We start from the raw sequence: 25,771 nt of genomic DNA, 5'->3' as shown, positions 1-25,771 counted from the left end.
AGAAATTTTTATACCAAAAATTTAATATCATAATCAACTGTAAATGTATTATTTCAAAAAAAATAAAAAAACACATTCAGATTTGGAGATTGAAGGCATTTGAGAGTTGCGGTTCTATGTTCACCTCAAAGTGCACCAAGACAACAAGCCACAGTCGCAATATTATTATAATCCAGCGTCCATTTGGATTTGATTGAGCCAGAATTCTATTTGTCATTTAGTCATCTGTGTGCAATTGCTATCATTTTGCTGAGCTGTGGACACAGTAGATGGATGGCTTCAGTGTACTCAACTGCACACATGACCACACAATAAGCCCCAAAGGAGCCCTGTGAGTCACAGAAAAAAGCCCCCTGCAAAAAAAATAAATAAATAAATAAAAAAATCACCCCTGCTTTCATCCATTAACGAACAAGATGAGGCCATTAAAATGCTTTCAGTAACACCTCTGAGGAGCTTTTTCTGAGCTGACGAGGCATCATGGCTAACAACATCCATTTGTAAGCGCCCCAAGAAAGCCTCTCTCTGTCCATCAGGCGTGTTTACAATAATGCTAGCGCTATCAGGAGTGTTTAACGGTGACATTAGCCTTGTCTCATCACTGGCCTCCATTACTCGTTGCACCAGCAACTTTTTTCTCCTCCTCTGAAGCATGTTGTTTTGTGGTCCTTTCGCATTAGGTGTTTTCATCAGGACATTCTGTATACAACCACCTGAAGGTTCAAGTCATGAAGCTTATTAAAAAATAAATACACACACACACACACAGACACTCTAAAATGCCGCCTTAGTGATGCAGTTTGTCTCCAGGCTGTGGAAATGATACTGAATGATGACTAAAGACAGCGAGGGGAACACATTCTGAGGAGCAGATGCTTCGTATGACTAATTGTGTACACCGAGTGGGGAAACTTTGCTGATGAAGACAAGTGAAGGCAGGGTTTATCTGGCGTCCAACCGCAGATGCTATTCAATGGCCGACGGCCCGGTGGAGACGTTTGCCTCGCAGAAATCGACGCCTGCGGGCACTGCCGTCACCTCTTTTTCAAGTCTCTGCCGGATGTCATGCGGCTCACTTGTCATCCTGGATTTGCAAACAAGTGTTGCTTGCAATAACTTCATTGGTCCTGTGGTGAGAAACTTGCCTCAATTTTACTGTGTGTTGTACCACGTGACAGATATTGAACTTCCCAAACTGCTGTTGGGGTTAAAAAAATAACTACAAAAAACCATTAGATGCTCTCGTAAGACTTGGATTGGAGGAAAGAATATAACTCAGTGGCGTGCAGTCAGGGAAGGCAGCTAAGGTTGTGTTAAAGTTTGATTTTACAGTTTTTGGATTTTCTTTTTCAAATGACTGAATATTTGCGTCATATTGTGAATATTATTCAATCAAGTAGTATGTGTCTGCAGATGCACGCAATTCTCTTGCCTCACAGCAGAGGGTTGTAGTAAGACCGATGATTCTGATATGGCACACACCTTGGCCCCAATCAATAGAATCAGAGATAGTATTAGCAAGGTAACAGACTTGACTTGACTTGATAATAGATTATTACCTATCAATTGATGCTCTTGTTCAAAATGAGAAAGGTATGAGCTTCATTTAAAAGTTAAGGTAAGACAATAAAACATTGTTTTTCTATGCTACAGTTTCAAAATTGCTTTCTTACCCTGCTGTTCAGATGATGAATATGATATAGGTTCCTTTATTTGATAATCTGATCATCATCACCAGACACAAACCTGAGATGAAAAAATATAAAAAACATGTACAAAACTCAAAAGTAGGCACTGATAACATAGCGATCCTTATTCCCTACGCAGTTTATAAAAATGGTGGAATACACACCTATCTGTAAATTTTTGAACTTCAAGCATTTCAATCAAATCATGGTGCTTTACCTGCGCCATGAGATAGCCCTGGTTTTCATGAATCTTGTGTTAATTTCATCGGCCATTTTAAATTGTAGTCACAGTTCCAGTCGTATTTTAGTCAAACAATTTGGCTTTTAAAATACTTCCCTAATCTCATCCCTTTTCAGCTAAGTTTTAGTTAATCCGAGGTCTAACATAATGTTTTAGCCAATAAAGAATCTAGGCTATAATTCAGTTTCAGGCAATTCAATTATAGTAGAATTTATTCTTCAATGGATTATATTTACTATTTGAATACTATCACATATTTACGTTTTCAACAAAAAAATAAAAAGGAATAAATCAGAAATGGCCATTTTGTCTTTTTATTGATTCCCCAGGATTTTCAAAAATGTTCTTGTCTTAACTTTAGTCTGTTGGAACGGTGGATGACTGGTTAACAGGTTTGTCTCACAGGTTAGTCCTAGGTTCAATTGCAGCTACCAGCCTCCTTGTATGGAGTTTGCATGTTCTTTTCCTGCTTGAGTGGGTTTCCTCTGGGAATTCTGGTTTCCCCTTATTTCGAAAACTTGCGTGGAAGGACAAATGGCAAGTAAACAATTGTCTCTCGGTATGAGTGTGAGTGAATTATTGTCTTTTTCTTGTTTTCCCTGTGATTGGCTGGCAACCACTACTGGGGTGTCTCCCGCCAACTGCCTGAATTCATGTGGGTTTTGCTCCAGCACCCCTAGAACTATTTTAAGGATAGGCATCTGGAAAATAACGGAACAAATCTATCTATCTATCTATCTATCTATCTATCTATCTATCTATCTATCTATCTATCTATCTATCTATCTATCTATCTATCTATCTATCTATCTATCTATCTATCTATCTATCTATCTATCTATCTATCTATCTATCTATCTATCTATCTATCTATCTATCTATCAATCTATCTATCTATCTATCTATCTATCTATCTATCTATCTATCTATCTATCTATCTATCTATCTATCTATCTATCTATCTATCTATCTATCTATCTATCTATCTATCTATCTATCTATCTATCTATCTATCTATCTATCTATCTATCTATCTATTGTGCTATGAGAGTGTGCTTAGTGTGCTGCACAATTATATCTTTGCCAAAAACATGCCACTGTTCAGTAATTTCAAAATTACTGAATTAAAAAATCAGTGGATTTTTGCTGGGAGTTTATTCTGAGCCCTAAACCTTTTTCCTGTCTTTATCAGTCGATAATTATTCACAATGATTTCAGTCATAGATTTTCTTTTTTATTACTACCATCAAGTCAATTACTAATAGATTAAAAAATGGAGTCTACCCAAAGGAAAAATCACACTCAACAATGTAAAATAAAACACTGCTTATCCATAAATAGTAAAGTATTGTGCAATAATGACAAAGGATGATTCTGTTTTTGTTTTTTCATTAAATTTGACTTATTTTTGTACTATTACAATTAACATTATTTTGCACTGTGGTACTTTTTCTTTTTGCAAATTTTCATGCACCACCTTTTAAATTTTGTTGACATGTTACAATGACAATAGATTATTTCCAATATTTCCAATATATAAGCAATATTTGCACAAATATGCTAAAACCTTGTTTGTAACACACATCAAAACTGAGTTACTTTTTAGGTCATAAAAATGTGTTAGACACCAATAAAAGCGGTAGTAGAAGTTATACAAGATGATCTGCAGAAACAGTTGATGTCAGTTATGTAAACGTATTTACATTTTTGATCGAAACCTTTGTAGAATCAAAGTTGCGAGAAGTTGCACATTCTATGCCTCTCCAAAGTCTGCTGATGCTTCTGGCCCTCCCCAACAGCCGCCTTCTTTCTTCCTCTCTGATGGCTGAGCCACAGGAAAGCTGGCAGAGATGTCCTTGCGATTGTGGTCGACACAGCGTTGCTGTGGTAACCCGTGAGTGGAAGGCAAACTCGAAGAGACTTGAGATTCGCGCCATCGCTCGACAGCTTCGTCAGCATTAGCCCACTAATGGCCACTGCGGTCCGCCACCTTCCTCTTCCGAGTCCGACTATTTCTCTGTCGTGAGGCTGTCATTGAAAAAGTATATCATGCTGGGTTTTAATATTGCGTAATAAAAAAGGCAACCAGGAATGTTTTTATTTCGCATTTGCATGCATCATATGGGAAATCCAAGTAGTAGCGGCTATATTGGTTGGGTGTCAACTGGTATGTTTTATTTTTGTGATTGTCATTCAAAAGATGGTGATCAAAGCTCTAATTCTGCTGTCGTTTTGGGCTATGTTACGACATCAAATGTTCACTGATGAGACACATACGTGCTAGAAATACATGTGGCTTAGGTGTTAGGGTTCAAATAATGTGATCTCTGGGACTTCTTTCAGTCGGCAAACGTTGCACTATTATCGGCAGGGCGTTTTAGCGTGCCCAGACCCTCCCTGGGGGTTGCTTTTGCCAAATTATCATCATGTTCTTTTGTCATTGATTGAATCACTCCAACAAAAATGTATCCTTAGGCAGGTGAAAAAAACAGCGAGAGTCAACAAAGGCTTTCGAGGGTACGAACACCTTCAGTATTCACATTTAGCTCCTTGGTGTTCTTCAAGAAGGTCATTGATCATGGCAAAATGGGCCGCCCGCTAGCCTTCCTAACAATCTAGGCCACGGCTTGATAAAAAGCTTTGCATGCACTCTGCCATGTAAATGTATACTCAGAGGATGCCATAGAGCACATTGTACCTTCCACATTGGCTAAATTGAGTGGACTGTCAAAAGGAGATGCATGATTCATATTGCAAACGGTGACATTGATTGCAACTTCCTGTAATGCTTGAATGCTTGTGTTCGCTTTGATCGTTGGAGTGGGGAAGTTGCACTGCTCTGCATTTATGACGGCATTCTGGCCAGACTAGGTTCTTGAGTATCGTTGTTTTTTCCTCTCCCTTTTTTTCGTGAAAGCATAAGTAATGAAATATCTTCTCTCTACTATGGGAGTTGTCTTATTTATAGCACATCTTGAAGGGGAACTGCGCCAATCAAGATGCTTTTGTCATCTTATAAATGAACTATATTTTAAAAACTAAGAGGTTCTTCCGGATACCTTTAGGGTTCTTTGTCTCTGAGCATTGGATTTCCTGACTGATTCGCCTGACAGTTCTTTGACCTCATGTTTGTTTTTCCACAAATTCTAATTCTGCACTTTATTATTAACTAGCTCAAAAAAACTCCTGATCAATGTCGCACTGGATCAGTTCTACCAACCAAAGAATTTTCTGTGATCTTCATGTGGTCCAATATTCTGTCACCAGTTTAAAAGCAATACAAAGCCTGGAAATAATTGAAAACAGCCTAGTTTTTTATATTTGTTCCAAAACGGTCCACCAGAAGCTTTTGATTGCACTTTGTGTGTCCACCGTAATCATCTCTGAAGTGTCAAGCTCTCTTGTGTGTCCTCCAAACCCGTTAGTCACTTCGCAACAACGGAACACGGTGTCGTCCTTATCCTTCTGCCGTTCACGCTGAGAAACCACAACACTTGTTCATCCGCTTGCCAGAGGGCTGTGGAGGCGTGGTCAGACATCAATAGATTTGGAGGTTATGAGTTAACAAATGAGGCACAGAAAATGGAAGAAGGCAATATTACAATAGACACAAACGATCCATTCCCTAATGTGACAACATTAAACAACATCAACAACCTCAACACCAACAAGCAATTTGTCAAACAGACACAAACAAATCCGGCCACTTATTGAGGAGAGTAATGTGTGGGCAGAGGCCAGTCTGGAAAAAACGACATACCCCTTTTCTGTTCACAAATCTGATAAATAAGACAAAACAATATCTACACCTGGGCTTTCCGTCCCTTTTTTTTGACTTCCCAATCAATGATAGCTGTTTGCATGGAAATATGATATGACTGTCCTTGTCACAGCAGAAGGCACTCCTTACACTAAGTGCAATAAAAAAAGACACAGGCTGTTAGTATTGCTTTCGTTGCTGAATGGGTTCGCTTCTCAAGCATTTTTTTCACCTTAATGGTATTGAAGTATCACCTCTTTTATTCACTTACATAGGGAGAAATAAAGACAGTGGCTGTTCACCTAGCGTATCTAAATACTATACACTTACTTTCTTATTAATAGCAACAGTGCCAGTTTTTCAGTTGGTTGCACGCAATACAGGAATTGGAAAACACTTGTTTTTTTTAGAGTAGTGCATGGACATATTCAAAGGCATAGTTGTTTTGTATGATTATGAGTAATTGATTGTGAAAAATATGTTTTCCCCAAAACACAAGGCTGTTGTTTTGTTCAAGAAACAAGACCAAACAGCTCAGACAAGTTCAAGACACTCTACAGAAATATTGTCAGACACATATGTAAAAAGAAAACGAAAACAAATACATATGAGCTGATAGGGCTGCACTGCGGTTGAGTGGTTAGCGAGTTTGCTTCACAGTTCACAGTTCTGAAGTCATTGGTACATATCCATTCCAAAAATTCTATTCTATTGTTAATAAACAATATATCAAAGGTTAGACGTTATAGGAGGCGTTAGCTGTATAATAGCTGGTCTGAGATGCCATTTTTTGGATGGGGTTTGTTTATCTTTTTTTAATTTTATTTTTTTACATAAAATTACAAAATTTTGTGCAGGCTTGGGGGAGTTACGGAATACATGGAACGGCAAAAATGATGTTGGCAAGCTGTTTGGATTTATTTTCATTGTTTCTGTCGCATTTTATGTTAGTTTTGCCGGATATCAAAGCGATCAAAGCCAGGAGAGAAAGCTTACCACGTGTTGTGAGTCAGAATTTTATTCATATTTAGTTTATTTTGTCTTTTATTACCATATTTGGTATTGGAGTAATCCAAAAGTAATTGAAAGTAATCTAGTTAAAGTAACTCTACCCAGCCCTGGTTATAAAACATGGTAATATTTATCACACCTCACCAGCAAAATTATTACCTTTCACTTGAAGTGCAACAAATATAAACAGTAAACAATATAATTAAATAACAATCAACTGTAAATAATATAAAGTGAGTTTAGTAAACTAAATCAAACTTTTATAACCTGAGACACTGGTCAAGTAGAAACAGGCAACTGCACTTCAAATATTTTGTTCACAACAAAAGTCAACAGTAAAACAATATAAAGTGACTATCCTTTCCTCTCTCTGTGCGATAATATGCCCTTAATAACACAAGAACTACATTACCCTCAATGCCACATTTTATACTGAGCATGCACGGTGCCCCCCTATTGTTTATAGTTGTATGTTACAGTTTACTTGCGAGTAACACAAAAGTAAACATCCAACCACCCCAACATGCCGCATCCCGATTTATTAAAAGTAACACCATTTTTGACCATCAGTAACGGTAACGGCGTTGTAAGGGTGGAAAAAATAAAATAATTTGTATTACCCCATTATGGAAAAAATAACACCGTTACTTACTTCTTATATGACAGCTCCAAGATATTTAGTGGCAGGTTCAAGCTCTTGGTGGTTGATCAGGAGGCTTCTTCTGCTACTGGTAACCAAAGACTCCAGTGCTATCTGTTTCATCTGGGGTAGCGAAACCAACTCAAAAAACGGTCTGGAGAAGAATGGGCACAGCCAGGCTGTACTTGCCTGAGACAAACCACCACAAGAAATACATACTTAATTCAAATTTATGGTGTATCATAGATTGCATTAATTACAACTGAATGAGTAAAATGATCAAAGTAAGAATGTGATAATTACAATAATTAAACGGAAAATCCTGAAAAACTCACATATTCCTTAAATCCACAAAAAAAAAAACACTGGTTATGGTGGTATTTGTCTGAAATAAATCCTTAATCATAGACCTCAACGAAAACAGGTTGAAAAATATAAGAGAAAAGAACAGCCGCTTCAGCTTGCGGCAGACTGCTCAAAGGTCTTCAGCTCCACACAACGTGAAGCTGCAGATTCACCTTAGAGAGCTCTGTATGGTAAATATTTAAGTATGTGGCATTTTAACCTATGTAGGCAGAAGAACACTGGTAAAAAGCCAGATGAAAAAAAGACAGAAAAAAACAACATGATGATCAAGTTTACAGTTTGTGTCTGAAGTTCTCCAGTCAATACGCACCGAAGTGCAATAAGGCCCAATGATGGTCCGTTGGCTACATGTGGCACACACTTTTAAAAAAGCTAACGGTTGACACAATTTGGGTTAATTAGCAGAGTTATGACAGTAGGAAGGGGGAAAGGGTGATGGTGGATGATTCTCCGCCAGACATTGAGGAACCCTCAGGCACATTTCATCCAAACGAAGCAAACATTTTACATTTTCTTGCTAGGCACAAAAGAGGAAAAAGCTACTTGCAGTATTTTCTCATGAGCTGCTGTCATATTTTTTCCTTTTATAGTGCAGTCGATCTGTGGGTTCCCTTTAGCAAAAACCCCCATTAACTGCAAAAAATGACCAAGTGAAAAGAGCATCTTCTCTGTAAAAAAAACAAACTAATCATGGTTGTGCTGTGTTGTTGCTGGTCTGTTAGAGCTCCTTCTAGAGTTGATTTAATTTACAGAAAGTAAACAGACACATCATGGACACATCATTCAACGGATGAAAACTAAACCCTATTAATAGAATCGAATTAGGTATATTGGAAATAATCTATTGTCATTGTAACATGTCAACAAAATTTAAAAGGTGGTGCATGAAAATTTGCAAAAAGAAAAAGTACCACAGTGCAAAATAATGTTAATTGTAATAGTACAAAAATAAGTCAAATTTAATGAAAAAACAAAAACAGAATCATCCTTTGTCATTATTGCACAATCTCATTAGCCGTACCGCTTATCCTCATTAGGGTCGCGGGGGGGCTGGAGCCCATCCCAGCCATCTCCGGGCAGTGGGCAGGGGACACCCTGAACTGGTTGCCAGCCAATCGCAGGGCACACAGGGACAGACAAGTCGCTCGCACATTCACACCTAGGGACAATTTGGACCGGCCAATTGCATGTTTTTGGAACGCGGGAGGAAACCGGAGTGCCCGGAGGAAACCCACGCAAGCACGGGGAGAACATACAAACTGTGTGGAGCTGGATTTGAACCCACGACAGGTTCCCATGACATGAACTGTGCCGCACAAGCGCTAACCACTGCGCCGCCGTGCTGCCCTTATTGCACAATACTTTACTATTTATGGATAAGCAGTGTTTTATTTTACATTGTTGAGTGTGATTTTTCCTTTGGGTAGACTCCATTTTTTAATCTATTAGTAATTGACTTGATGGTAGTAATAAAAAAGAAAATCTATGACTGAAATCATTGTGAATAATTATAGACTGATAAAGACAGGAAAAAGGTTTAGGGCTCAGAATAAACTCCCAGCAAAAATCCACTGATTCTTTAATTCAGTAATTTTGAAATTACTGAACAGTGGCATGTTTTTGGCAAAGATATAATTGTGCAGCACACTAAGCACACTCTCATGGCACAATAGATAGATAGATAGATAGATAGATAGATACTTTATTCATCCCTGTAGGTCTGGCCTTGCGCATATCAACAATAGTCCATACACAAGCAGCACTAGGGAGACACACAGGAACAGCTGCTTTAACTTGAGCATGTGAGCAACTTGCTAAATAATGTACTACAATCCTCGGTTAATGAACTGCTGGAGCCAAAAGTGCCCGATTACATTTTCAAACACCACTCTTTTATAATTGGAAACATGCTTGTGACAATGTGAGCACAAAAATTAATTTTCACCCACAAAACACTCATTTGGCCATCCAATTGCTTTCCCCAAATGAGCTCCACTGACAAGTTGACTGTCTGCCTCTTTTGAGAACGGAAACGGAATTCTACCAAGTCTTCATTGGACATGTCCGAGTAAGCCATACCAATACCCAAGACAAAATAATAAATCAGAATGTCCTCAGTCTGATGTTGGACATCATCTGTTGACATGTTTCTAATGAAATTTGAGTGCATGTTGTATTGATCTCGACTTGGCTGTGAAGGTTGCTTGATCTAATCACGGTGTGACTAAAGTCCCCATGAGGGAATACTTTTTCATGTTCAAATAAGCTTGTATCATTTAAAAAGGGGAATTTTGAATCGTGTGGTGTACTCCTCAGATATGTATAAAGTCTCGCTTTCTTACCTTGTTGCTCTCAAGGTACCAAAATCAGTAGACAGAACTGAGGCTATGAATATCACACGGAATTTCAAAACCTTTTAACACCAAAGTTCACCATCGTAAATTTATTGTAATATGCATGTAGCACTGTGAAATTCACTGTAATGAAAGTCCTAGTTTGCCTCTGATTGTTATGGTTACAAAAACCTTGCTCAGCATTTGTAGACAACAAAACTCTCTCAAGGGATGGCCTGATTTAATCCCAAGTGTGACAAGTGGATAGTAAATGTGCTGTAAGTCGAAACACTGTAGACTTTTCTTTCTATGATATGCTACATTACTAGCTTGGTATCTTGCAAGGACCACATTGGAATAGATAACCATAAAAATGACTTTTATGGAACTAAACTTAGACCGCAATGGATGGGCTAAAAACAACCAAATTGTAGCTGTCATTTTTTGGGCCTAAATTAATTTGGTATTAGACAAAATCCAATGTCCCAAAAAACACCTAATACTGGGTGGAAAGATAATGTTTATTTATGACGTAAATTTGAGTGTGATATATGCTGCATTTAGAGCTTTTTTTTTTTTTTTACAAAATTTTTACTGATTTTATAAATAAAATATCCTAATCTAGTGCCCGCATTAGATGTTAAGTGTCATAGGTGGACTACGTAAGATAAGCATTCATATTTTATTATTCAAAACCTACTATTGCACACCAATGCTCTGCCACTGGATTTGCTTTGTTTCAAAAATGTCCATACACTTGTTAATTGACTATAATTTTGTCAGTCACTAAGAATTCAAGCCTCAACATTTTTTCTGTTGCGGCAAATTGTCAAATATACAGTGCACAAATAATTGGTGTTTAGCGAAGAATTGTCAAACGGAAATCGGTTATTGTCCACTGCATCGCTTCTTCTAGAAGGATGTGTTCAAATATCTGAGAAGTAAACTTGACTTTTCTATGTTTTTAGTATTAGTATCAGTATCAGTATAAGTATCAGTATAAGAATCGGTATCAGTATTTGTAATTATATTTATATTTGTATTTGTATTTGTATTTGTACTAGTAATAGTACTAGTATTAGTATTAGTATTAGTATTAGTATTAGTATTAGTATTGGTATTGGTATTGGTATTGGTATTAGTATTTACAATAAGCACTATATAAGGAAGCAAAATGATTTATCCCTGCTATAGTCTATAAATAATTTTCTGAATACATCCACACACAAAAAAAGGTTAATATGATATATATTTTTTAGGTTATTTCAATTTTTTTTTTATTAATCAAGGGCAATATAGTGAATGATAAAATAGCTAGCAGTAGTAGCTAGCATTGACAATGCAAATTGCAGTAAACTAATCATAAGTTAAATTTTGGTTGCAAAATCAGCATGAGGGAGTCACTGAAGAAGGACATAAGACAAGAATCTGGCTTTGTTAATAGTCCATTCCATAGTTCCTCAACTCAAATCCATCCAAGAATGTCAGAAAAGCTCTCATTCCCCAAAAGGTATCTCGGTCAGATGACAAATAAAGATTGAGGGAGGAAACTTGCGCCAACTTTGAGAAATTACCCTTTTTATGTGTCGGGGTCTGTATTCATTCATCCATCATTGGCGCTTCATTCAAGACTATGCACCCTTCACCAAAAGTCCCATAACTTTTCTGTCAGCTCGACGTGCAGAAATGTTTTCATTTGTTTTCCCTTTCACGTTGCAGTTTCAAATTTGTCACTCAGTCGAGCACACAAAATCCGTCTGAGGAGAATGACAAAAATGTCCACTTGAAAGCCATGGAGTTCACAATTTTTGTTGTGGCCAAAATACAACAGAAAACATTGCCAACCTAAGACAACACTGACCTCAGCTTGTAACCTGCGGACATGATTGAGCCACATGTGGGGCTCAGGTGTTCAAGTGGCTGTCGGCAATCACAAAGATGGCACTGGAACGTTCTATTTCGAGTGTCCTTATGCACGACTCTTAAACGGAGATTGCTCCTGATGAGCTATTTGCATATGAACGAGATCATTCTGCCCAGCTTCATAATGAAGGCGTTCACATGACTCCACATGATGATTCAAAAGTTAGATTTGAGATACTTATTTTTCTTTGTTTTTACTAATGTTGTAGGATGTATCAGAATGTATAAACAGTTTGGTTCTATTGCTGGCAAACAAACAGAGTGAAAGCACTGTTGCTCTATGGTTAAAATAGAATATATTTAGTTTTTATTTATTTTCTTCTTTAATTTACATTTGTTTTTAACATAGTGTTGTTTGAGAGTATGACCTTATATTTGTATTTTTTAAAATGACTTAAGGCTAGGCAGCACGGCGGCGCAGTGGTTAGCGCATGTGCGGCACAGTTCATGTCTTGGGAACCTCCTGCGTGGGTTCAAATCCAGCTCCAGACTTCCTGTGCGGAGTTTGTATGTTCTCCCCGTGCATGCGTGAGTTTCCTCAGGGCACTCCGGTTTCCTCCCACATTCCAAAAACATGCATTTCAGGTGAATTGGCCGGTCCAAATTGTCCCTAGGTGTGAATGAGCGAGTGAGTTGTCTGTCCCCGTGTGCCCTGCGATTGGCTGGCAACCAGTTCAGGGTGTCCCCTGCCCACTGCCTGGAGATGGCTGGGATGGGCTCCAGCCCCCCCGCGACCCTAATGAGGATCAGCGATACGGCTAATGAGATGAGATGAGACTTAAGGCTTTATCAGGTGTAGCCATTTTTAGATTATCTAATGTACGGATTTTTTTATCAGGAGGCATTCGAGGTCATTCAAGGTCACACAACCTTTGCCAAACATTCCTGAAAAAAACTGTAAATTTTTGCCGAATGTCAGGTGACATTTGCGATCTTAACCACCTTTTTCTACAACCTTTGATTAACTCCCTTTTTTTCAACAAACAATTATTTTAGTACTCATATATGCTGAGGGCAGCACTGCGGCGCAGTGGTTAGCACGTGTGTTCATGAGATCAAACCTTCCTGTGTGATCAAACCTTCCTGTGTGGAGTTTGCATGTTCTTCCTGTGCTTGATTGGGTTGCCTCCGGGCACTCCGGTTTCCTCCCACATTCCAAAAACATGCATGTCAGGTTAAATGGCTGGTCCAAATTGTCCGTAGGTGTGAATGAGCGATTGAGTTGTCTGTCTCCATGTGTCCTGTGACTGGCTGCCAACCAGTTCAGGGTGTCACCTGCACACGGCCCAAAGATAGCTTGGATGGGTTTCAGCACCCCCACGACTGAGGATAAGTGGCGCAGATAATGAATGAATGGAATGATAATATCCTGATTATCTTTCGACAAACTACCAAATCAAATAAATGAATAGGTTTTTTTCATCCTCTTAGAACAAAACCTTTTTAAATTATCATGTCAATAACCCACCATATTTCTAAGACCATATAGCACAGTGCACCCAAAGATGCAGTCTCAGTTATGTGTGTCATTCGATCCTTTAGCAGACTGATGATAGGGCACAGGTGTCCTCTACTCTCCACCCAAAAAGACCTACACACACAAAACCCTTGCACGGAAACACTCACACAGGTGATAAAAATTGTCTGCTTGTTAGCAAATGGTTGATGGACATTTTTTTGCACATAATTTTATTTTAGGAGACAACATATAAATCATCAATTGTTAACAATACTGATATGCATATACTCAAACTCTCGGACACAAACACATGCACATACGCAAACGCACACCCACACAACAGTACTCGGCTTGTAGCTCATACACTCATGGTGCCCTCTACTTCACGTCCACATTTCACAATAGTTTTGAAGAATATTTTGCGTGTCAAAATATGGTGATTGAAGTATAATTCCGTTGCTTGTTTGGACCCTAACATGACACAAAATAGGCATGGTTAATATTAAACAAGGTAGAATGTTTTTAGGGTTTACAGGTGGTTAAGCAACCTATTTTTAATGAGAACTCCACATTGGCTTGCCTTATATGTGTATTTTCACACTTATATTGGGCTTTTTTTTAAATACAGACCACATTTTGGGGTTAAAACATACCATAGACTCGACAAAAAATATAAACAAAATTTACCAAACTGTGACATATGTAGTCAGTTTCTGACCTTAGCAAAAGTATTTGAATTCAACACAACTAGAATCCGTCCTGAATCATGGTGTACATTGGAAATCATTGAATGTTTTCTGCTGAAGAGTGATTTTTTTTCAGGATTTTGAGGAGTTCCAATACCGACAACTTCGTTGAAAAAAGCTGATTAATTTGATAATAGTTCAGTGGTTGATTAATCAATGTGTTGTTCCACATCTAGTATGGACTTTTAATTAATTTCACTAATTTTATATGAATACCGCAATCTTGTGTGTGATAACATGTTACATCATCCATCCATCAATCCATTATCTGAACCGCTTATCCTCAGTAGGGTCGCGGGGTGCTGGAGCCCATCCCAGCCATCCTCGAGCAGTAGGCAGGGGACACCCTGAACTGGTTGCTAGCCAGTCGCAGGGCACACAGGGACAGACAATTGGCTCGCCCATTCACACCTTGGATGGATGTTTACTTTAAATATTTTTAGATCTTAACATATGAACATATATTGATTGTCAACCTTTGAACTTTATTCATCTTTTTATTATTCCTTTTCTGTTCAGATGGAGGAAGTCATTGCACGCATGCAAGAGGAGAAAAACGGCATTCCGATCCGAACGGTGAAAAGTTTCCTCACCAAGATCCCCAGCGTTTTTTCAGGTGAGGCTCTCATCTCAAACTTTGTGGTGCTTTGGGCTCGCCTCGCCTCTTATTAGCTCTTCTTCCGCCGATTGCCACCCACAAAGTGCACAGCCAGTCCACTCTTTTGTTCTCTCTAAACAAAATGTGTAAACTTTACAAGTGTCACCAAGGAGACAAGTGTAAGAACAAAAGTTTAAGCTTCCCACGCTCATATATCATTCTCAATCTTCTAATGCAAACTTCTATTCTGAAAGATGACTCTTTTACGTGCTTTTCTCTTCTACAGCTGCAGATTAATAGCATGTCAATTACAGGATGCACACCTCATCTCATCTCATCTCATTAGCCGTACCGCTTATCCTCATTAGGGTCGCGGGGGGGCTGGAGCCCATCCCAGCCATCTCCGGGCAGTGGGCAGGGGACACCCTGAACTGGTTTCACACTGGTTGCACACCTACTGTAGTTAATATAAGACTATCAGTGACGTTCGATAACGTTCGTGTCTGGTGAAGCGCAGTCAAGTTTCTGAACCTACATCTGATTCAAGTCAAGTCATGTTTATTTGTGACGCCCTTTATCACAAGGAGTCTCAAAGGGCTGCACAGACCACAGATTATTGCAAACTACAGACTATCATTACACCATCCCCTGATCTCAAACCTACATGAGGGCAAAGAAAAACCCCAAATCAAGAAAGCATTGTATTATCTGTCGCATGGAAAATAAATGTTTAATTGTCTTATAAATGAAGTCTATGCGCTGCTCCTTTTGAATAAAAGCGTCACTAGGTAGGTAATCCTCCATTATGAAATAAAAACTCAATGAAAAAAGCTACAGGATGGCTCGAATTGCTGTAAAGGTTCTGATATGATCCCTTATTCTATTGTTTGGGGCTGAAATTTGCACCGAATCAGAACATTTGGTCTCAGTATTCAGGCAAGAAAATTTGTGCCTCACTGTGAGACACTCAGCACAGTAAAACATTACATATTGAATGTATCAGAAATATTTATCATAAAATGTGAAAATTCTGTGATTTTGAAAAATGAAATAAAACAATTGTGAAGTTAAATGATAAAGGAATTTACCACTGGATGGATGCAATTATTTAAGATAATTTCAATTTTATACTTCCATAATGACAGGCAAGGGAAGCCTGCCTCACCCGTCTGAACGTCACTAAAGACAATCCCTTTAATACCAGTAATTGAATTAAATTAAAAACCATGTGTTTCCCTTACTGTACAAACTTGGTTGGTCACTGCTAATTTGCAAAACAAAATTTTTATTTTCTTTAGCTTCAATGTTTTAAAATGTTTTTCCAACCATTGCACAAAGAGCGCAATACAAAATATAATCTATAATATAAATCTCTTTCATACAGTGTAGCCTGTTTTGTAGTATTACTCAAAAACAATTAAAGCGTAAGATACTATAAAAATATAACACAAGGAAATGGAAAGGGAAAATGTATGAATATTAAGATTAGAAAATGTCACGTTACTAAAATACATTTCAGAAGGTCGAATCTTAATTTCAATTTTTTTCTTTTATCATCCCTCTCGTGGAAAAAAAAACTTTACTCTGAAACTTGTTTTAGTTTTTTCTTAATCTAAATACTCACTAAATGGTTTATTAAAGGGTTATTTAATTAGTATTTCTTTCTAAATATTAAATGTATCATTGATTTTATGTAAAAAGATGGAGTGGAATAATAACATGATTTTGAGAAGTTTTTTGTTTAGTAGACACTCAAATTTGGTGCAAAGACATCAATGAAGTTTAAACTTGCAATAAGAACAGAAGAGGACTGTACAAAAATCCTCAAATCATAAAGACATAAAAGACATAAAATTCCAATGTGTTCTAAAGGTCGTCACTTGAGCCCTTTCTTTTTAATTAAATCTAGGTTTGTTAAATTTAGGTTATAAAAGCAGATCCGCCATATCGGTTGTGGATATTAAAGAAAGTTGGCTAATAGTAACAATTATGTGAACCGTGCATAACGGTCAAAATAAAGAACAACAGTGAGGTATATTAGTAGAAATAAAGCAAACTGGCATTTAATGCAATTTCCTTTGCAAGTGTCCAATATTGGAAACAGAAAAGAATGACATTGTCAGTTTACATTAATCTAAAAAAGGAACGGTACTCAGCATTTTTGCGCATGTCTGTCAATTAAAACAAGGCAGAATAATCAACTTAATTTAATTTACTGCCCAGCCTACTTTGAAAAAGGGACCTTTACAGTGAAGTGAATACTCTCTCTTCTCTTTTTCTTAGGTAACATTTTGCATTTTGTTGTTTCATGAGAATAATAATGCTTGAAATTAATAAAAAGGGAAACTCATAAATTCTAGGAGGACTGCACTCAAAGGCTTTGTATCTTTTATTGCCTTCTAAGAATAGCAAAGCATAGATGAATTAGTCATTCTTGAACAATAAAAAAAAATGAAGTGCACAGTCAAGGAACAGTCAACATCTTGTAACCATGAGCTTCTTTCCTGTTTCCTATTTTTCACCTTATAGTTTTGCTCTCCCTTTTATCATTATTATTGTTAATTTCTGTTAACCTGCTTCTAAAATTGCCAGCTCCGCCCTTGCACGAGAGCTTGCAAATGTCGGTCATAATAGGCCTGGTCTTAATTAGGTCTCGTTTGAAGATTACCTTACACATCACGTCCGCGCTAGCGTTTGAATAAGTAGGCTCTCGCGCAAACAATTGTAGTCCACGAAAAAGGTTTGATGTGATGTACGTAAGAGGTCACAAGGACATTGTATTGTGCAAAGCACATCATGGCGGACAAGGCACGAACAGACAGACCGCCGCAGGGACCGCCTGACATTTCACACCCCCGTCCTCGCACCTGACAGCTCGGTAGACAGCAATAACCGGTCAGAAAATATATTTATTTATTATCCAAACGACACAAGTGGCACATTGCGATGGGGTGTGAAGAATGACCGTGGGTGGGATGTAGCAGAAGGTGCTGCTGTGCATGGCGCATGTGTGAAATGACTGTAAATCAAACGCCACCGTTTCTGTATCTCATGCTACTGAGTCCTTTGCCAGTACATCTGTCCTATCCTGTCCTATCCTGTCCTATCCTGTCCTATCCTGGCCTATTCTGTCCTATCCTGTCTTGTCCGGTCCTTCATTTTGTAGTGTTTTTATCGTGTGTTTAGAAACATTTTCAGATTTCTTAGTGCAATTAACTCAGATTACAAAAAGAGGGCGTAAACGTCCACTCTAAAAAAATAACAATCGGTCTCCTAATTTTGAAGGAGTTACTTTAATTTATAGATTTTTGGGTTATTTGTTTCACGATGAATTATCAATTCGGTCAAACACACATTGATCGATTAAAAACACAACTAAATGTATTTAAACTAAAGTCAATAATCAAACATTTCAACAAGATTAAATCAGACATGTAATGGATTTTCTGGAGTGGTTGGGTGCATTGTGGGAAGTGAAAATAGCTAAATGAGAGAAATAAGCCAAGGTTTTCCAGGCATGTTTTAATAGGTTTGACCCCCAGCACCAATTGGCAGTTATATTTTTTCGGTTGCAAACAAGTACCTCGTCTGACGGAGAATAAGAGATGATTTTGTGCGTCAAAGTAGCAAAGCATCACTCTACAATACCAAATTAGTGTCCTGATATTTCGCTACTCATGTCGACTCCTCCTTAAACATTGTGGCAGTACTGACTCATTACACCCGTCCTGTCCTATTTACTACCTGTCTCTTAACTTTAATGTCTAGTCCTTCCTGGATTAAACATCCTTTCTCCTTCTGACATTGTTGTGTCACTGAGTAGAAACTTGTCCAGTTCACTCTCTTATCATGCCCTGTCTGGGAGTAGGTTGTTTTTATTTATTTAATGACTTTGTTTTAGGTTTGCACCTTTATTCTTCATTTTACCTAACATTGTGCTATTTCTTTTGCCTGTCCACTTAATGTTTTTCTCCTTAATACTGTTGTCCTGTCCAATGTGTTACTTGATGCTAACTTTCCTGATATGGAGAACTGCAGCTTTTATTCAATGTTAGAATAATCCCATTTAGCTGTCCCACAAATTAAAGTGATTGTTGGCTTTCAGTTTTTTTCCTTTTTTGTCCCGATTCCTCCCCACATGTTTCTTTCCCTCATGTTCAGAAAATGTCCCTCTACCCCTGTCTTGTTCTGTGCTAATTTTCTTTTTATGAAATGAAATAGAATTAAATGAAATGATCTGCATTTATATAGCGCTTTTCTAGTCAAGACTTCCCAAAGTGCTTTACATTGTGCTTCACATTTCCCAATAGCGGCCGTGCAGCCATGTGAGGCGCTAACCTGCTTATTGGGGGTATCAGGGGTTCAGTGTCTCACCCAAGGACACTTCGACATGTAACGCGGAGGAGCCGGGATTTTAGCCAATCAGCAAACCCTTCTCATCCCGTCTTTAGTCCTGTCCCGCCTTGTATTGCCAGGTCACATATAGTCCTTTTTGCTGGTCTTTGTCACATGATATAGTACACCCGTCCTACCCTGTGATCCCTTGCCTGTTATCTTCTGCTCTGTTTTCTATTTTGCACATTCTTACCTTCCAGTTCTATTTACGATTTGTCGTTTTCCTTCTTCAAAAGGTCTACAACTGCTTGTCTTGCGACCTTTGCTTTGTCCTGTGCTCACAATTCATTATTCTGCCACTCAAAATATCCCTTTGATTCGTTTCTTTGTCCTATTTATTCTTCTTGTTGCTTTCTTCTTTAGAGTAGCACGTTATTCCTGTTCTATACAATCCAGCCCTGCACCTGATGTTGTCTTGTACTATTTGGTATCCTCATGCCCCTCATCAAGAAAATAATTGCTGAACAAACTTCTACTGTCTGACCTATTCAGCTCTTGGAATATCTTATCTAAAATATTCTTAGGCTTAATGCCCTTCTCTTGTCCGTACCTGTTCACTTGCCACTTTTATGATTCATTTCCTAGAATCTATTACTGCTGTCCCACTCTATATATGCATGTATTTTTTCTGAATCCTCTCTCAAGCCTCACGCTTTCTTCAACTTCATCTAAATATACCATAGTTCAAGTTTGCTCTGTTATTCACTGTCATCAAAATGACTGTTATTGTTCAAATTCATTTAAGCAACAAAAGGTAAAGTTATGCCGTTTAAAGCCCCTAAAACTAAGCTTCTCTTGGGATTGTTTGTTTTGAGTCATTCTTAATGGTGTTGTCACCGTATTTAGCAAGCGCCCCATTACGCTGCTGTACCTGCGGTCATTTCAATTAGCAGCTATGAAGTGCCTGTCAAAAAATAATAGCTAGCATGTCATTCGCCCACACAACATAGGGATTGCTTTTTGGTGTTAGATGAAGGACAACAGCCAGCGTTAAGACTGTTGTTTATCATTTCCATAGAAAACTAGAAAGGTGATGTCTGCATCTTGCATTAACACATTTTGCCTTATTTTTTCAGGTTCTGATATTGTACAGTGGATGATCAAGAATCTAGACATCGAAGACCAAGGTCAGATAATAGTGCCGCGTTAAGAATCAGACAAGAGACTGTTGGCTACATAGAATATGCTGTTCACGTTCAAGTACATACATATAGTCTACTGTGTGCATGCGGATGAAATAGTGACGAAAAGGCACCCATGGTATGAGCGTAAATTTTTTTTTTTTTTTTAAATACATGTACGCATTGATGGAATAATTCCTGAACCAACCACCCCTTAACCAGTTTTTCCATCATGATCTGTAAATGCAAAATACTATTACAAACTAATGAAAAACGATCTTTATACAAATAATATTCTATTCTATTTGATTCTATTCTATTATATTATCTCATCTCATTAGCTGCACCGCTTATCCTCAGTAGGGTCGCGGGGGTGCTGGAGCCCATCCCAGCAATCATCGGGCAGTGGGCAGGGGACACCCTGAACTGGTTGCCAGCCAATCGCAGGGCACACGGGGACAGACAACTCTCTCGCTCATTCACACCTAGGGACAATTTGGACCGGCCAATCCACCTGAAATGCATGTTTTTTGGAATGTGGGAGGAAACCGGAGTGCCCGGAGGAAACCCACGCAAGCACGGGGAGAACATACAAACTCCGCAAAGGAAGTCTGGAGCTGGATTTGAACCCACGCAGGAGGTTCCCATGACTTGAACTGTGCCGCACATGCGCTAATCACTGCGCCGCCGTGCTGCCCTTCTATTATAATATATTATATGTATTTTTGGTGGGGATAGAATATGGCCTTTTCAACATATTAGATTACCGCCCCTAGGTTTAATCTGTAGTGCACCTGAAACTGCTGATAAACACTATATAAAAATAATGCAAACTACAGAGACTCAATGTGACCAAATCACAGCATTTTAATTTTAATTTTTATCCAGATTTTTTGAGATTTTTGGGTACCTGTAACAGCAAGATGGCAAACAACTATGTCAGCTCCCTTTAGGTGTTGGTTTATGTTATGTAAAATAAACTCTCAAACTTCTCAAACTGGTCGTAATTTAATAAATGCTAGTTCTTGTGTTTTGTATTATTATTTAAGCAATAGTGTTTTCGTGAATAAAGTTCATTACCACTGGCAAGTGCTAAACTATACACACTCCCTTTAAGGTAGAAAAAACAAAGCTGGGATTTTGCATGAATGCTACTTCTCAAGATATATTTTCAAAATATTATGTACAAATGAAGTGCCTTCCAGAACCCCCAGGGGTGCTAATGCCCCTATTTAAGAGCATTTGTTGTACAATGTATCCTCACATATTGATTCAGAATTCTGTGGGCAAAAGTCTTTAATTAAGTTTATAATGTAAACAATAAAGCAGAAGACCAATGTCAATCCTTGACTAATCCACCATGCTCCGTGACTCTTTCGCGGTACGAAATAATGCAAACTCTAAAGTGCTAAAAATGTGTGTTCTCTTGTGCGTGTGCCAGAAGAGGTGATTATATAACATAATCCTTCAGGTTACACCACAGAAGGGAAGTGTTTGTACGTAAACGGCTTTGAATAAATTATGAGTCATCACTTATTGATAAACGGTTACACATATATACACACAAGCACACACAACAGCTGCAAATGTATCAGTCTGTGTTCCCTGACAACAGAGTTTACAAATACACAGATTTTACAAATGTTGGCTGATGTGTGGCTACATAAACAGGCATCCAAAAGACCAATGCTATCTAAGTACCGGTAAATACAGAGTAGTATCAATAGATACCGATCCTGTACCGATCTTATACCGATCCTGCACCAATCTGACACCGATCCTTTTAGCTAGGAAATGTGACTATTGAACAATTGTACCCCTCCTCCATTTAGTTGTCTAATAGCAATGATAAACCCAAGTTTTTAGACACTGAATTTTTTAATTGATTAACTGCAATGCAAGTTTGGAATCTCAAAGAAGAACAAATACCATTGACTCATCCAGACGTATTTTCACGACATTTACGTTTTTTTCTGCCAACACTCAAGACATTTATTAAATGTCAAAGGAGACTCATTTGCCTTTTTTTTAAAGTACGAGTCATAAATCGAAGTAAACATATCAGAAAAAAAACATCCTTAAGAATATAGTTGTAAATGTCAGTAAAACTATTGTAGATTTATTTTTTTAAAGAATGAGCAACATTATCTGACGATGGAGTATTTTTATCCCAAACAGAGTGTAAATTAGTTATTAATTTAAGAAACAAATTTTACAATTAGAAGAAATGAAAGCAACATTTTCTGACAATTGGCGGAAGTATGTATTTTATTATCACTATTATTTTGCAATGACAGTATACATTTCAAAGCAAAATTCAAAAGAAAAACTAAAATAAGGTATATTTTCTGACAATGGGGTGGGATTATGTTTTTTTTTGCAATGAGAGAATAATTTTGTAATAAATTGAAGGAAAAATATTATAAAATTAAGAAGAAACGATCTCCCCCGACATTTTCTTAAAATGGGGTGATATTTTGGGGGGGATGCAAGTATAATACAGTGCTAAATTAAAGTAAGAATATTATAAAATACAAAAAAACAAAATAAATGACATTTTCTGACAATGGGGTAAGAATATGAATAGATTTTTTGTCATTTAAGTGTAATTTTGTTATGAGTAAAGACAACATATCATAAACGTATCATAAAAAAATAAATAAATAAATAAATAACTGACATTTTGGACATCCATCCATCTATTTTCAACGCCACTTATCCTCAACCAAAGTTGTGGGGTTGCTGGAGCCAAACCCAGTTATCTTCGGGCAGTGGGCAGTGGGAGCCCTTAAATTATTATTTATGCAATGCCAGAATAATAAAGTTATGATTAGAAATAAAATATGGTAGGAGTAAAAAAAATAAACTAAATGAGCAATATTTTCTGACAATTTGGTGATTTTTTTTTAAATGATGGGTTTAAGGGACAGTGTGTCTTATTTTTCAGACCCCGGGATCGTAATTTAAGGAACCCTGCCTTAATGAAAAAGTTCAAAGGTACCGTGTGTATTATTTAGCACCTCCTAGTTGGAAAAGATATTGTAATTCGTTAAAAAAAAAAATATTAGTTTAAATTATAGCAAATATACACTGTCATTAACATGTGTGTTTTTTTTTCTTTTCAAATACTCTTAGGTTGGGAAATTTGCATTTATTTGATGTAACATGAGCCTCACCTAGATGGAGCTGGCATCATTGTAGGCCATCTTTCTGCTTTACGTACCCAAAAACTTCAAAAGTCGGTTTGAAAAATTGAGAAAAAACATGATTAATTTTGGTCACTTTTAGTCTCAGCAGTCTGTATTCTTCCTTTTGCTTTTTAGCAATTGTTTCCTGTTGCACTTCACAGTACAGAGACAAATAGTTGTCAAATAATACGCACTTTTTAATTGTATAAATAAATATACTGTCACAGACCAGGAACAGAGACGGGACCCAATAGTGTTTGTTTTACTCAGTTTTTATTTAGAACGAGAACAGTGCTTGCATCCACGATCCGATGATCGTCGGTCACGGGAAGCAGAACACGGAAGTGGCACTTCCGTGTCCAGCGAGGGTAGTCCTTGGCAACGAGAAAAACAGGTCGATGGCCGGGTTGGAGGAGCAAAAACAGAAACAGGTCCAGAAAAGAGGTCGGCAACAGGTATCATGCAGAAAACAGGGCAGGATAGTGTCGGTGAGTACAAAAGCTTGCCTAGTTGTACCGTAGGTTCACAAAACGATCCAAAGAGTGTTGTTAGGAAGGCGGGGGTTTAAACAAGAGGAAGCAGCCAATCAGTGTCCACGGCTGTTGGCACCAACGAAGCAGACTCAGGTGCCCCGCATCAGTAATCATGACATATACGTAAGTAGTTGTCTTACAACTCTTTCAAAACAAAAGTCAAGAGAGTCAAACATTTATCAGCATTATAACAAAAGTACAAATATTGTACATTGTCAACTATACAACTAAAATATCTTGTATTGTAGAATATATTGAAAATAAAGTCAGCAGCTCAAGTAAATTGTAAACACAAATGATTCAATTCAAGTTAAAAGTTATAATGTGTGCATAACCTCCCAACTCACTAACAGCATTATTATGCTAGTTAAAATGATAAGACAGTATGGATCCCATGAGAATAGTATCGATCCGATCTAAGTGATCACTTGAGACTTGCCACTTCAGACCTGAGCAATCAATGTGAACATGTTTTTATTCGGGATATTTGATAACACATTTTGTCTGACAGTGTAACGATATGATTAGTGCAAATAATATCTTTCTCCCTGTAACTAATTTACCATATCCAGACTATAAAGTCCACCCAAAAACTCCAAATTGGTGAGAAATATAAGCATACGCCTTATGATCTGGTGCGCCCAATGTGCGAACAAAATTGGAAATGCATTACTATGTGTATGCAGTTATAAAACAGTTTAAACATTATATACCGGTTGGCAAGGGTAAGAGTACTGTTTCGAGGTACGAGGTCACCAGGGACATGGATAGCTATACACATTTACATCATATTGAATGCAACAGGAGTCTAACCCAAAACAAAGCAGGGATAGCACCAGATCCTATTCACTAGACCACTGCTTCTCAACTGGTCTGACTTGAGGACCCACCATTCTAATGACAAGCTGTGACCCAAATCAAGAAAAAAATATCTAATTCAACAATTTGTCGAATTAAAAAAACTGCAGTTTAAAGCAGGGGTAGAAAAATATATTCATTTTTTTATTTAATTTTTCCCCCCAAAAATGACAATAAGTAATGTATATAATTGCAAAAAAGCCTACATCGCATATAAGATACTCGCTAAAACTGCTTTAAAACAGCCACAAACTAAAGAAATTCAAATATTAAAGTGTTTACCTTAACACTGACAATCACATAATTATGTAGTATATTAAAAATAAGTACACTGGTAAAAAGCTTAAAATATAAAAAAAATTAAAGCAGTGCTTTAATGCCAGACACTCAAACATAATTTTCGTATTTCATATTTGTTTTCTCCTTCAACTCAATTGTTGTTGTCAGTGTTTTCAACTTTTCCTTTCCCTTATCACTAACTTTTCAGGTCTCATCATTATTGGCAGAAGAGTTAAATAAAGCCAAGAAAATCACAATAAAATGAAATGTGGTCCCTCTAAAACGCGTCGAGTGACTGAAGAGGTAGAAGAGATCGAGCAAGGCATTATCACCGTCTGCTGTTAGAAAAAGTTATCAACCCTCTGCTTTTTCTGCTTCTTAGCAAAGGCCCGTGACCAACTGAAAACGGGTCCGCGGCTTACTTTTGTGTACCGACCTACCAGTTAGGAAACACTGCATTTACCACAAGGGACACAACCAACACGCGAAAAGGCGTTAGCTCGTATCCCATTATCACACTATTTTAGTCACGGTGGTATATATGTAAAACGAATGTTGTTACACTTTTTTCAGTTCTAACTAAGCATCAAAAGTGACAAACGTTTTAAATCGTGCGGTCCTTTGTTTTGAGG

At 37.6% G+C, this 25,771-nt stretch overlaps 1 protein-coding gene across 3 annotated transcripts in view; it reads left to right on the top strand.

Annotated features, from left to right (window-relative positions):
* Window positions 1-25,771, top strand: part of rgs7a (regulator of G protein signaling 7a) — a 121,992-nt gene that overhangs the window by 52,759 nt on the left and 43,462 nt on the right. For all 3 annotated transcript variants that reach the window (XM_088351217.1, XM_088351219.1, XM_088351218.1), the window contains exons 3-4: window positions 14,687-14,783; window positions 20,237-20,287. In XM_088351217.1, coding sequence (XP_088207343.1) covers window positions 14,687-14,783; window positions 20,237-20,287 — 148 coding nt within the window. The remainder of the gene's footprint in view (window positions 1-14,686; window positions 14,784-20,236; window positions 20,288-25,771) is intronic.

The sequence above is a fragment of the Urocampus carinirostris genome, chromosome 13 (assembly GCF_059441175.1).
Source record: "Urocampus carinirostris isolate Australia breed hairy pipefish chromosome 13, RoL_Ucar_1.0, whole genome shotgun sequence".
NCBI lineage: Eukaryota > Metazoa > Chordata > Actinopteri > Syngnathiformes > Syngnathidae > Urocampus > Urocampus carinirostris.
The sequence above is the reverse complement of the archived record's forward strand: the minus strand, read 5'-3'. Positions and strand labels throughout refer to the sequence as shown.